Source organism: Engystomops pustulosus, chromosome 4 (genome assembly GCF_040894005.1).
Source record: "Engystomops pustulosus chromosome 4, aEngPut4.maternal, whole genome shotgun sequence".
NCBI classification, from domain to species: Eukaryota; Metazoa; Chordata; class Amphibia; order Anura; family Leptodactylidae; genus Engystomops; species Engystomops pustulosus.
The window spans coordinates 200,167,931-200,182,694 of record NC_092414.1 but is presented as its reverse complement, the minus strand read 5'-3'; the positions used below and the strand labels follow the sequence as shown (position 1 = coordinate 200,182,694).

The following is a 14,764-nucleotide window of genomic DNA, read 5'->3' as shown; positions in this document are numbered from 1 at the left end:
GATTCAGGGGCACTTTAAATTTTCTTTCTACCCCCTATGGTTGCAGAGATATCAGTCCCATGCCCTGACCAGTGTAATCCTTTCTACTGACAGAGAGGAGGAGCTGGAGAAGAGGAGGGGGCGTGTCTAATAATAAGCACAGTGTCAGAGAAGATCATCAGAACACACACTGCTTCCTCCTGTGCTCCAGCACCTCCGCTCTGACAGGAGATGGCATATGTTATGATAATATCAGTGTGAGAGAAGATTATCAGAACACACACTGCTTCCTCCTCTGCTCCAGCACCTCCTCTCTGACAGGAGATGGCATATGTTATGATAATCTCAGTGTGAGAGAAGATTATCAGAACACACACTGCTTCCTCCTGTGCTCCAGCACCTCCGCTCTGACAGGAGATGGCATATGTTATGATAATCTCAGTGTGAGAGAAGATTATCAGAACACACACTGCTTCCTCCTGTGCTCCAGCACCTCCGCTCTGACAGGAGATGGCATATGTTATGATAATCTCAGTGTGAGAGAAGATTATCAGAACACACACTGCTTCCTCCTGTGCTCCAGCACCTCCGCTCTGACAGGAGATGGCATATGTTATGATAATCTCAGTGTGAGAGAAGATTATCAGAACACACACTGCTTCCTCCTCTGCTCCAGCACCTTCTCTCTGACAGGAGATGGCATATGTTATGATAATATCAGTGTGAGAGAAGATTATCAGAACACACACTGCTTCCTCCTCTGCTCCAGCACCTCCTCTCTGACAGTGGAGAGGACATAATAGTCAGATATGTGGACTGATATCTCTGTAACTGTGGAGGCTACAAATAAAATTCTAAGTGCCCCTGAACCTGCGTAGCCCGTAAAGGATGGTAATTTCAGTTCCACATGCTTGAGGCAGTGAATGGTTCTCTTTAAGTTATGTCCTATCTACTTGTTGGGGGTCTAGTGCTGCTCATGAAAAGGTGGTGCCTTGTAACACCCTTGAATGGTGCAGTTCACATTTACATGGCTGCCTATTCATTCTCTACAGGGTGTAGAGATTGTGGGGGTCCCAGCAGTCAGTGAACACTCCCCCACTTGGCTTGACTCCCCCTTTTTACACCATGATTAGGCCTGTGCTTTAGTTGCTGCTTACTAAAGGTCCTGGAGTCACTTCATGGTCAGGACTTGAGAAAACATGCTAGTACCACCTATATGTAACTATCCTGTGAGTAAATGGTTAGATTGGACTTAAAGGTTGGCTATCTGTAGGCAGCACAAGGAGCATTGCCTGTAGTGTCGGACAGGCCCACCAGAGCATCAGAGGATCCTCCGGTGGGCTCAGCCTGTAACCTAGTACCTAGTACCCAGAGATACAGTAGAAGACAACTTAATTTAGGGGGTACTAGGATATTTTAACGAGGTGGACCCCAGAAGTATGGTGGACCTAAGGAACCATAGTCCAAGCCTGATTGCCTGTAGGACACAATACATTGTCCCAATAAGGAGCAGTGCTCGGCAGAGCATAGTATCGCCACCCAGGCAGTGGGGTAGATAACTATAGAGCAATGACTGCTGTATGACCTCTCACTGCTCACAGATATCAAACCATTGCTCGGAGACCCTCCTACTGGGCATCACAGCATTATACGGCAGGCTGGGATTCTGGGATCGCTCCTTGGATCCCACCACCTTCCAGAAGTAGAGGCCCTTAAAGAAGAATAAGGCCTGGTGTGTAAAGGAGTAGTAGGCAGCGTCCAGGTGTCCGATGGGGTGGTCTAAGGGCAGCACTGGAGGGAATATCTCAGTAATCCTCCGTGGGTATCCTCCAAGGGGTTGGTGGGTCTTGGTATCGAAAACAGTGACCTGAGTAGAAGATTCAAGCAATACAGTGAGGACAAGGAAGAAGAAAACAGTAGCATGGTGGACAACTGGGCCTCATGTGGACTCACCTTCAATCCTATGAAGAAGTAGATGGTTTTCTGAGTGTGATTGAAGTAAGCGGCATCTATAGGTCCGGAGATCCCAGGAAACTTCTCATGGATGAGCTGAGGGGACGGGGCAGCGGATCGCATCTTATATCTGCTGGAGTGATACGTCCACACATGGGCTCCTGCAAAAATATCCAAAACCTAACAGCCAAATTGTTATATTGTATTCATGATATTAGTTTCTACGTGTCCTCACACTGCTGTCCTCTTAGCACTCTGCACTCCACAGCCCCTCCCCTATGCCTGAAGTGACAACTCTAACATCCAATCAGGAACCTGATACAGCTTTAACTCAGAGAAGACTGAAGAAGCTCAATGCCATGAGCACAGCAGTGTGAGTACACATACAATTTTAAAAGAAATCTAACATCAAAATCCATCCTGATGAACCAGGGACACTCACTCATAGATCCAGGCACTGTGCTGTGGTAATCTTGTTATATTTTTTATCCGTGGCCTCCTGCCTTCTAAAATCAACGTTTAAAATTATGCTCGTGCGTCTGAAGGGCTCCTGGGGGTGTAACCAGAGCCCATTGATGCTTTAGCCAAACAGGCTGTTACACTGGACAGGATCATCAGGCAGAAGTAGGGAGGAAGTGATGATGGAGCAAAAGGCAATGTAACAGCCTGTGTAATACTACAGCATGGAAGGACTTTGGTAACACCCCTAATAGCCCTTCACACTTATTAGTATAATTTTAATAGTTGATTTGAGAAGGAAGGAGGTCGTGGATAACAAATATAAGAAGATTACCACAGTCACGGTGTCTGGTTCTATTAGTATGTGTCCGTAGTGTATCATGATGGATTTTGATGGTAGATTTCCTTTAAGCAAATAATATCAACCCAAAAAATACCCCAGGAATCTTCAGTACCCCTCCCAGCATGCTCTAATGTAGACACTTATCACCCTCACCGATGATCGTAGAGTCTGTTCTGACCTGAGAAGAAACATGTCTCTTGTGCAGGTGGAGACCAGATATGGAGAACGGCATCCAGCTTGGTTTGGTTCGGGATCCCCCATTCATTAGAAATCAGTCTGGGGTCTCGGGGACGGGTTCGGTTGTTCTTGTTCTCATATAACCAAGACCATTGTCCTCTAAGGAAGAATGTGTTGAACCTCACGCGTGGTGCCCCCCTAAGACTCCACTTTGTCCATAGCAGATCAAAGACGGCATCGAATGGACCCTCGCAGACCCCTGAAAAGACATGTAAGACACCAGAAGATAAGGATTCTACACACAGACTCCCAAACACTCTACACAACCTTCAGCTACCCATAGGGATCAGTAGGATCCATGGCCACAGTATGGAGGCCAAATACTGCAACTGCTCTTCACTGGTCACTGCTTGTCTCTACTATTGTCTATACTGGTCACTGCTTGTCTCTACTATTGTCTATACTGGTCATTGCTTGTCTCTACTATTATCTATACAGGTCACTGCTTGTCTCTACTATTATCTATACAGGTCACTGCTTGTCTCTAGTACTGCCTGTACATGTTATGGCTTGTCTCTGGTACTGCCTGTACATATTACTGCTTATCTCTAGTACTGCCTGTACATGTTACTGCTTGTCTCTAGTACTGCCTGTACATGTTACTGCTTATCTCTAGTACTGCCTGTACATGTTACTGCTTGTCCCTAGTACTGCCTGCGCATGTTACTGCTTGTCTCTAGTACTGCCTGCACATGTTACTGATTGTCTCTAGTACTGCCTGCACATGTTACTGCTTGTCTCTAGTACTGCCTGTACATGTTACTGCTTGTCTCTAGTACTGTCTGTACATGTTACTGCTTGTCTCTGGTACTGCCTGTACATGTTACTGCTTGTCTCTAGTACTGCCTGCACATGTTACAGCTTGTCTCTAGTACTGCCTGCACATGTTACTGCTTGTCTCTAGTACTGTCTGTACATGTTACTGCTTGTCTCTAGTACTGCCTGTACATGTTACTGCTTGTCTCTAGTACTGCCTGTACATGTTAATGCTTGTCTCTGGTACTGCCTGTACATGTTACTGCTTGTCTCTAGTACTGCCTGTACATATTACTGCTTGTCTCTAGTACTGCCTGTACATATTACTGCTTGTCTCCAGTACAGCTTGTATGTGTTACTGCTTGTCTCTAGTACTGCCTGTACATGTTACTGCTTGTCTCTAGTACTGCCTGCACATGTTACTGCTTGTCTCGAGTACTGCCTGTACATGTTACTGCTTGTCTCTAGTACTGCCTGTACATGTTACTGCTTGTCTCTAGTACTGCCTGTGCATATTACTGCTTGTCCCTAGTACTGCCTGTACATGTTACTGCTTGTCTCTAGTACTGCCTGTACATGTTACTGCTTGTCTCTAGTACTGCCTGTACATGTTACTGCTTGTCTCTGGTACTGCCTGTACATGTTACTGCTTGCCTCTAGTACTGCCTGTGCATATTACTGCTTGTCTCTAGTACTGCCTGTGCATGTTACTGCTTGTCTCTAGTACTGCCTGTGCATGTTACTGCTTGTCTCTAGTACAGCCTGTGCATATCACTGCTTATCCCTAGTACTGCCTGTGCATGTTACTGCTTATTTCTAGTACTGCCTGTGCATGTTACTGCTTGTCCCTAGTACTGCCTGTGCATGTTACTGCTTGTCTCTAGTACTGCCTGTACATGTTACTGCTTGTCTCTAGTACTGCCTGTACATGTTACTGCTTGTCCCTAGTACTGCCTGTACATGTTACTGCTTGGCTCTGGTACTGCCTGTACATGTTACTGCTTGTCTCTAGTACTGCCTGTACATGTTATTGCTTGTCTCTGGTACTGCCTGTACATGTTACTGCTTGTCCCTAGTACTGTCTGTACATGTTACGGCTTGTCTCTAGTACTGCCTGTGCATGTTAATACTTGTCCCTAGTACTGCCTGTACATATTACTGCTTGTCTCTAGTACTGCCTGTACATATTACTGCTTGTCTCTAGTACTGCCTGCACATGTTACTGCTTGTCCCTTGTACTGCCTGTACATATTACTGCTTGTCTCTGGTACTGCCTGTACATGTTACTGCTTGTCTCTAGTACTGCCTGTACATGTTACTGCTTGTACCTAGTACTGTCTGTACATGTTACTGCTTATCTCTAGTACTGCCTGTACATGTTACTGCTTGTCCCTAGTACTGCCTGCACATGTTTCTGCTTGTCTCTAGTACTGCCTGTACATGTTACTGCTTGTCCCTAGTACTGCCTGCGCATGTTACTGCTTGTCTCTAGTACTGCCTGCGCATGTTACTGCTTGTCTCTAGTACTGCCTGCACATGTTACTGCTTGTCTCTAGTACTGCCTGTGCATGTTATTGCTTGTCTCTGGTACTGCCTGTACATGTTACTGCTTGTCTCTAGTACTGCATGTACGTTACTGCTTGTCTCTAGTACTGCCTGTACATGTTACTGCTTGTCTCTTGTACTGCCTGTACATGTTACTGCTTGTCTCTGGTACTGCCTGCACATGTTACTGCTTGTCTCTGGTAGTGCCTGTACATGTTACTGCTTGTCTCTGGTACTGCCTGTACATGTTACTGCTTATCTCTAGTACTGTCTGTACATGTTACTGCTTATCTCTAGTACTGCCTGTACATGTTACTGCTTGTCTCTAGTAATGCCTGCACATGTTACTGCTTGTCTCTAGTACTGCCTGTACATGTTACTGCTTGTCTCTAGTACTGCCTGCACATGTTACTGCTTGTCTCTAGTAATGCCTGTATATGTTACTGCTTGCCTCTAGTAATGCCTGCACATGTTACTGCTTGTCTCTAGTACTGCCTGTACATGTTACTGCTTGTCTCTAGTACTGCCTGCACATGTTACTGCTTGTCTCTAGTACTGCCAGTACATGTTATTGCTTATCTCTAGTACTGCCTGTGCATGTTACTGCTTGTCTCTAGTACTGCCTGTGCATGTTACTGCTTGTCTCTAGTAATGCCTGCACATGTTATTGCTTGTCTCTAGTACTGCCTGTACATGTTACTGCTTGTCTCTAGTACTGTCTGTACATATTACTGCTTGTCTCTAGTACTGCCTGTGCATGTTACTGCTTGTCTCTAGTACTGCCTGTACATGTTACTGCTTATCTCTAGTACTGCCTGTACATGTTACTGCTTGTCTCTAGTACTGCCTGTACATGTTACTGCTTGTCCCTAGTACTGCCTGTACATGTTACTGCTTGTCTCTAGTACTGCCTGTGCATGTTACTGCTTGTCTCCAGTACTGCCTGTGCATGTTACTGCTTGTCTCTAGTACTGCCTGTGCATGTTACTGCTTGTCCCTAGTTCTGTCTGTACTTGTTACTGCTTGTCTCTAGTACTGCCTGTACGTTACTGCTTGTCTCTACTACTGTCTGTACATGTTACTGCTTGTCCCTAGTACTGCCTGTACATGTTACTGCTTGTCTCTAGTACTGTCTGTGCATGTTACTGCTTGTCCCTAGTACTGCCTGTACATGTTACTGCTTGTCTCTAGTACTGCCTGTACATGTTACTGCTTGTCCCTAGTACTGCCTGTACATGTTACTGATTGTCTCTAGTACTGCATGTATGTTACTGATTGTCTCTAGTACTGCCTGTACATGTTACTGCTTGTCCCTAGTACGGCCTGTACATGTTACTGCTTGTCTCCAGTACTGCCTGTGCATGTCACTGCTTGTCCCTAGTACTGTCTGTACATGTTACTGCTTGTCTCTAGTACTCCCTGTACTTTACTGCTTGTCTCTACTACTGCCTGTGCATGTTACTGATTGTCTCTAGTACTGCCTGTGCATGTTACTGCTTGTCTCTAGTACTGCCTGTGCATGTTACTGCTTGTCTCCAGTACTGCCTGTGCATGTTACTGCTTGTCTCCAGTACTGCCTGTGCATGTTACTGCTTGTCTCTAGTACTGCCTGTACATGTTACTGCTTGTCTCTAGTACTGCCTGTGCATGTTACTGCTTGTCTCTAGTACTGCCTGTGCATGTTACTGCTTGTCTCCAGTACTGCCTGTGCATGTTACTGCTTGTCCCTAGTACTGTCTGTACTTGTTACTGCTTGTCTCTACTTCTGCCTGTGCATGTTACTGATTGTCCCTAGTACTGCCTGTACATGTTACTGCTTGTCTCTAGTACTACCTGCACATGTTACTCCTTGTCCCTAGTACTGTCTGTACATGTTACTGCTTGTCCCTAGTACTGCCTGTACATGTTACTGCTTGTCTCTAGTACTGTCTGTGCATGGTACTGCTTGACCCTAGTGCTGCCTGTACATGTTACTGCTTGTCCCTAGTACTGCCTGTACATGTTACTGATTGTCTCCAGTACAGCCTGTATGTGTTACTGATTGTCCCTAGTACTGCCTGTACATGTTACTGCTTGTCCCTAGTACTGCCTGTACATGTTACTGCTTGGCTCTGGTACTGCCTGTACATGTTACTGCTTGTCTCTAGTACTGCCTGTACATGTTATTGCTTGTCTCTGGTACTGCCTGTACATATTACTGCTTGTCTCTAGTACTGCCTGTACATATTACTGCTTGTCTCTAGTACTGCCTGCACATGTTACTGCTTGTCCCTAGTACTGCCTGTACATGTTACTGCTTGTCTCTGGTACTGCCTGTACATGTTACTGCTTGTCTCTAGTACTGCCTGTACATGTTACTGCTTGTCCCTAGTACTGTCTGTGCATGTTATTGCTTATCTCTAGTACTGCCTGTACATGTTACTGCTTGTCCCTAGTACTGCCTGCACATGTTTCTGCTTGTCTCTAGTATTGCCTGCACATGTTTCTGCTTGTCTCTAGTACTGCCTGTACATGTTACTGCTAGTCTCTACTACTGCCTGTGCATGTTACTGCTTGTCTCTATTACTGTCTGTACATGTTACTGCTAGTCTCTACTACTGCCTGTGCATGTTACTGCTTGTCTCTTGTACTGCCTGCACATGTTACTGCTTGTCTCTAGTACTGCCTGTGCATGTCATTGCTTGTCTCTGGTACTACCTGTACATGTTACTGCTTGTCTCTAGTAATGCCTGTACATGTTACTGCTTGTCTCTGGTACTGCCTGCACATGTTACTGCTTGTCTCTGGTACTGCCTGTACATGTTACTGCTTGTCCCTAGTACTGTCTGTACATGTTGCTGCTTATCTCTAGTACTGCCTGTGCATGTTACTGCTTGTCTCTAGTACTGCCTGTACATGTTACTGCTTGTCTCTAGTACTGCCTGCGCATGTTACTGCTTGTCTCTAGTACTGCCTGTACATGTTACTGCTTGTCTCTAGTACTGTCGGTACATATTACTGCTTGTCTCTAGTACTGCCTGCACATGTAACTGCTTGTCCCTAGTACTGCCTGTACATGTTACTGCTTATCTCTAGTACTGCCTGTACATGTTACTGCTTGTCTCTAGTACTGCCTGTACATGTTACTGCTTGTCCCTAGTACTGCCTGTACATGTTACTGCTTGTCTCTAGTACTGCCTGTGCATGTTACTGCTTGTCTCCAGTACTGCCTGTGCATGTTACTGCTTGTCTCTAGTACTGCCTGTGCATATTACTGCTTGTCTCTAGTACTGCCTGCACATGTTACTGCTTGTCTCTAGTACTGTCTGTACATGTTACTGCTTGTCCCTAGTACTGCCTGTACATTTTACTGCTTGTCCCTAGTTCTGTCTGTACTTGTTACTGCTTGTCTCTAGTACTGCCTGTACGTTACTGCTTGTCTCTACTACTGTCTGTACATGTTACTGCTTGTCCCTAGTACTGCATGTACATGTTACTGCTTGTCTCTAGTACTGTCTGTGCATGTTACTGCTTGTCCCTAGTACTGCCTGTACATGTTACTGCTTGTCTCTAGTACTCCCTGTACTTTACTGCTTGTCTCTACTACTGCCTGTGCATGTTACTGATTGTCTCTAGTACTGCCTGTGCATGTTACTGCTTGTCTCTAGTACTGCCTGTGCATGTTACTGCTTGTCTCCAGTACTGCCTGTGCATGTTACTGCTTGTCTCTAGTACTGCCTGTGCATGTTACTGCTTGTCTCTAGTACTGCCTGTGCATGTTACTGCTTGTCTCCAGTACTGCCTGTGCATGTTACTGCTTGTCCCTAGTACTGTCTGTACGTTACTGCTTGTCTCTACTACTGCCTGTGCATGTTACTGATTGTCCCTAGTACTGCCTGTACATGTTACTGCTTGTCTCTAGTACTACCTGCACATGTTACTCCTTGTCCCTAGTACTGTCTGTACATGTTACTGCTTGTCCCTAGTACTGCCTGTACATGTTACTGCTTGTCTCTAGTACTGCCTGTACATGTTACTGCTTGTCTCTAGTACTGTCTGTGCATGGTACTGCTTGTCCCTAATACTGCCTGTACATGTTACTGCTTGTCCCTAGTACCGCCTGTACATGTTACTGATTGTCTCTAGTACTGCCTGTACGTTACTGATTGTCTCTAGTACTGCCTGTGCATGTTACTGCTTGTCTCTAGTACTGCCTGTACATGTTACTGCTTATCTCTAGTACTGCCTGTGCATGTTACTGCTTGTCCCTAGTACTGCCTGTACATGTTACTGCTTGTCCCTAGTACTGCCTGTGCATGTTACTGATTGTCTCCAGTACTGCCTGTACATGTTACTGCTTGTCCCTAGTACTGCCTGTGCATGTTACTGATTGTCTCTAGTACTGCCTGTACATGTTACTGCTTGTCCCTAGTACTGCCTGTGCATGTTACTGATTGTCTCTAGTACTGCCTGTACATGTTACTGCTTGTCCCTAGTACTGCCTGTGCATGTTACTGATTGTCTCTAGTACTGCCTGTGCATGTTACTGCTTGTCCCTAGTACTGCCTGTACATGTTACTGCTTGTCTCCAGTACTGCCTGTGCATGTCACTGCTTGTCCCTAGTACTTCCTGTACATGTTACTGCTTGTCTCTAGTACTGCCTGTACATGTTACTGCTTGTCTCTAGTACTGCCTGTACATATTACTGCTTGTCTCTAGTACTGCCTGTACATGTTACTGCTTGTCTCTAGTACTGCCTGTACATGTTACTGCTTGTCCCTAGTACTGCCTGCACATGTTACTGCTTGCCTCTAGTACTGCCTGTGCATGTTACTGCTTGTCTCCAGTACTGCCTGTACATGTTACTGCTTGTCTCTAGTACTGCCTGTACATGTTACTGCTTGCCTCTAGTACTGCCTGTGCATGTTACTGCTTGTCCCTTGTACTGCCTGTACATGTTATTTCTTATCTCTAGTACTGCCTGTACATGTTACTGCTTGTCTCTAGTACTGCCTGTACATATTACTGCTTGTCTCTAGTACTGCCTGTACATATTACTGCTTGTCTCTAGTACTGCCTGTACATGTTACTGCTTGTCTCTAGTACTGCCTGTACATATTACTGCTTGTCTCTAGTACTGCCTGTACATGTTACTGCTTATCTCTAGTACTGCCTGTACGTTACTGCTTGTCTCTAGTACTGCCTGTACATATTACTGCTTGTCTCTAGTTCTGCCTGTACATGTTACTGCTTGTCCCTAGTACTGCCTGTACATGTTACTGCTTGTCTCTAGTACTGCCTGTACATGTTACTGCTTGCCTCTAGTACTGCCTGTGCATGTTACTGCTTGTCCCTTGTACTGCCTGTACATGTTATTTCTTATCTCTAGTACTGCCTGTACATGTTACTGCTTGTCTCTAGTACTGCCTGTACATATTACTGCTTGTCTCTAGTACTGCCTGTACATATTACTGCTTGTCTCTAGTACTGCCTGTACATGTTACTGCTTGTCTCTAATACTGCCTGTACATATTACTGCTTGTCTCTAGTACTGCCTGTACATGTTACTTCTTGTCTCTAGTACTGCCTGTACATATTACTGCTTGTCTCTAGTACTGCCTGTACATGTTACTGCTTATCTCTAGTACTGCCTGTACGTTACTGCTTGTCTCTAGTACTGCCTGTACATATTACTGCTTGTCTCTAGTACTGCCTGTGCATGTTACTGCTTGTCCCTAGTACTGCCTGTACATGTTACTGCTTGTCTCCAGTACTGCCTGTGCATGTCACTGCTTGTCCCTAGTACTGCCTGTACATGTTACTGCTTGTCTCTAGTACTGCCTGTACATGTTACTGCTTGTCTCTAGTACTGCCTGTACATGTTACTGCTTGTCCCTAGTACTGCCTGCACATGTTACTGCTTGCCTCTAGTACTGCCTGTGCATGTTACTGCTTGTCTCCAGTACTGCCTGTACATGTTACTGCTTGTCTCTAGTACTGCCTGTACATGTTACTGCTTGCCTCTAGTACTGCCTGTGCATGTTACTGCTTGTCCCTTGTACTGCCTGTACATGTTATTTCTTATCTCTAGTACTGCCTGTACATGTTACTGCTTGTCTCTAGTACTGCCTGTACATATTACTGCTTGTCTCTAGTACTGCCTGTACATATTACTGCTTGTCTCTAGTACTGCCTGTACATGTTACTGCTTGTCTCTAGTACTGCCTGTACATATTACTGCTTGTCTCTAGTACTGCCTGTACATGTTACTGCTTATCTCTAGTACTGCCTGTACGTTACTGCTTGTCTCTAGTACTGCCTGTACATATTACTGCTTGTCTCTAGTTCTGCCTGTACATGTTACTGCTTGTCCCTATTACTGCCTGTACATGTTACTGCTTGTCTCTAGTACTGCCTGTACATGTTACTGCTTGCCTCTAGTACTGCCTGTGCATGTTACTGCTTGTCCCTTGTACTGCCTGTACATGTTATTTCTTATCTCTAGTACTGCCTGTACATGTTACTGCTTGTCTCTAGTACTGCCTGTACATATTACTGCTTGTCTCTAGTACTGCCTGTACATATTACTGCTTGTCTCTAGTACTGCCTGTACATGTTACTGCTTGTCTCTAATACTGCCTGTACATATTACTGCTTGTCTCTAGTACTGCCTGTACATGTTACTGCTTGTCTCTAGTACTGCCTGTACATATTACTGCTTGTCTCTAGTACTGCCTGTACATGTTACTGCTTATCTCTAGTACTGCCTGTACGTTACTGCTTGTCTCTAGTACTGCCTGTACATATTACTGCTTGTCTCTAGTTCTGCCTGTACATGTTACTGCTTGTCCCTAGTACTGCCTGTACATGTTACTGCTTGTCTCTAGTACTGCCTGTACATGTTACTGATTGTCTCTAGTACTGCCTGTGCATGTTACTGCTTGTCTCTAGTACTGCCTGTACATGTTACTGTTTATCTCTAGTACTGCCTGTACATGTTACTGCTTGTCTCTATTACTGCCTGTACATGTTACTGCGTGTCTCCAGTACTGCCTGTACATGTTACTGCTTGTCTCTATTACTGTCTGTACATGTTACTGCTTGTCTCTACTACTGCCTGTACATGTTACTGCTTGTCTCTAGTACTGCCTGTACATGTTACTGCTTGTCTCTAGTACTGCCTGTACATGTTACTGCTTGTCTCTAGTACTGCCTGTGCATGTTACTGCTTGTCTCTAGTACTGTCTGTACATGTTACTGCTTGTCTCTAGTATTCCCTGTACTTTACTGCTTGTCTCTACTACTGCCTGTGCATGTTACTGATTGTCTCTAGTACTGCCTGTGCATGTTACTGCTTGTCTCTAGTACTGCCTGTGCATGTTACTGCTTGTCTCCAGTACTGCCTGTGCATGTTACTGCTTGTCTCTAGTACTGCCTGTGCATGTTACTGCTTGTCTCCAGTACTGCCTGTGCATGTTACTGCTTGTCTCTAGTACTGCCTGTGCATGTTACTGCTTGTCTCTAGTAATGCCTGTACATGTTACTGCTTGTCTCTAGTACTGCCTGTGCATGTTACTGCTTGTCTCTAGTACTGCCTGTGCATGTTACTGCTTGTCTCCAGTACTGCCTGTGCATGTTACTGCTTGTCCCTAGTACTGTCTGTACTTGTTACTGCTTGTCTCTACTTCTGCCTGTGCATGTTACTGATTGTCCCTAGTACTGCCTGCACATGTTACTCCTTGTCCCTAGTACTGTCTGTACATGTTACTGCTTGTCCCTAGTACTGCCTGTACATGTTACTGCTTGTCTCTAGTACTGTCTGTGCATGGTACTCCTTGTCCCTAGTACTGTCTGTACATGTTACTGCTTGTCCCTAGTACTGCCTGTACATGTTACTGCTTGTCTCTAGTACTGTCTGTGCATGGTACTGCTTGTCTCTAGTACTGCCTGTGCATGTTACTGCTTGTCTCCAGTACTGCCTGTGCATGTTACTGCTTGTCTCTAGTACTGCCTGTGCATGTTACTGCTTGTCTCCAGTACTGCCTGTGCATGTTACTGCTTGTCTCTAGTACTGCCTGTGCATGTTACTGCTTGTCTCTAGTACTGCCTGTACATGTTACTGCTTGTCTCTAGTACTGCCTGTGCATGTTACTGCTTGTCTCTAGTACTGCCTGTGCATGTTACTGCTTGTCTCCAGTACTGCCTGTGCATGTTACTGCTTGTCCCTAGTACTGTCTGTACTTGTTACTGCTTGTCTCTACTTCTGCCTGTGCATGTTACTGATTGTCCCTAGTACTGCCTGCACATGTTACTCCTTGTCCCTAGTACTGTCTGTACATGTTACTGCTTGTCCCTAGTACTGCCTGTACATGTTACTGCTTGTCTCTAGTACTGTCTGTGCATGGTACTGCTTGTCCCTAGTACTGCCTGTACATGTTACTGCTTGTCTCTAGTACTACCTGCACATGTTACTCCTTGTCCCTAGTACTGTCTGTACATGTTACTGCTTGTCCCTAGTACTGCCTGTACATGTTACTGCTTGTCTCTAGTACTGTCTGTGCATGGTACTGCTTGTCCCTAGTACTGCCTGTACATGTTACTGATTGTCTCCAGTACAGCCTGTATGTGTTACTGATTGTCCCTAGTACTGCCTGTACATGTTACTGCTTGGCTCTGGTACTGCCTGTACATGTTACTGCTTGTCTCTAGTACTGCCTGTACATGTTATTGCTTGTCTCTGGTACTGCCTGTACATATTACTGCTTGTCTCTAGTACTGCCTGTACATATTACTGCTTGTCTCTAGTACTGCCTGCACATGTTACTGCTTGTCCCTAGTACTGCCTGTACATGTTACTGCTTGTCTCTGGTACTGCCTGTACATGTTACTGCTTGTCTCTAGTACTGCCTGTACATGTTACTGCTTGTCCCTAGTACTGTCTGTGCATATTATTGCTTATCTCTAGTACTGCCTGTACATGTTACTGCTTGTCCCTAGTACTGCCTGCACATGTTTCTGCTTGTCTCTAGTATTGCCTGCACATGTTTCTGCTTGTCTCTAGTACTGCCTGTACATGTTACTGCTAGTCTCTACTACTGCCTGTGCATGTTACTGCTTGTCTCTATTACTGTCTGTACATGTTACTGCTAGTCTCTACTACTGCCTGTGCATGTTACTGCTTGTCTCTTGTACTGCCTGCACATGTTACTGCTTGTCTCTAGTACTGCCTGTGCATGTTATTGCTTGTCTCTGGTACTACCTGTACATGTTACTGCTTGTCTCTAGTAATGCCTGTACATGTTACTGCTTGTCTCTGGTACTGCCTGCACATGTTACTGCTTGTCTCTAGTACTGCCTGTACATGTTACTGCTTGTCCCTAGTACTGTCTGTACATGTTGCTGCTTATCTCTAGTACTGCCTGTGCATGTTACTGCTTGTCTCTAGTACTGCCTGTACATGTTACTGCTTGTCTCTAGTACTGCCTGCGCATGTTACTGCTTGTCTCTAGTAC

General features: G+C 45.2%; 1 protein-coding gene across 1 annotated transcript in view; it reads right to left on the bottom strand.

The window, feature by feature from the left end:
- Positions 1–739: 739 nt before the first annotated feature.
- LOC140128047 (matrix metalloproteinase-21-like) overlaps positions 740–14,764 on the bottom strand; it is a 40,421-nt gene continuing 26,396 nt past the window's right edge. The window contains exons 5-7 of the mRNA XM_072149409.1: positions 2,913–3,170; positions 1,933–2,093; positions 740–1,846 (exon numbers count right to left, since the gene is read on the bottom strand). Coding sequence (XP_072005510.1) covers positions 1,568–1,846; positions 1,933–2,093; positions 2,913–3,170 — 698 coding nt within the window. The 3' untranslated portion in view covers positions 740–1,567. The remainder of the gene's footprint in view (positions 1,847–1,932; positions 2,094–2,912; positions 3,171–14,764) is intronic.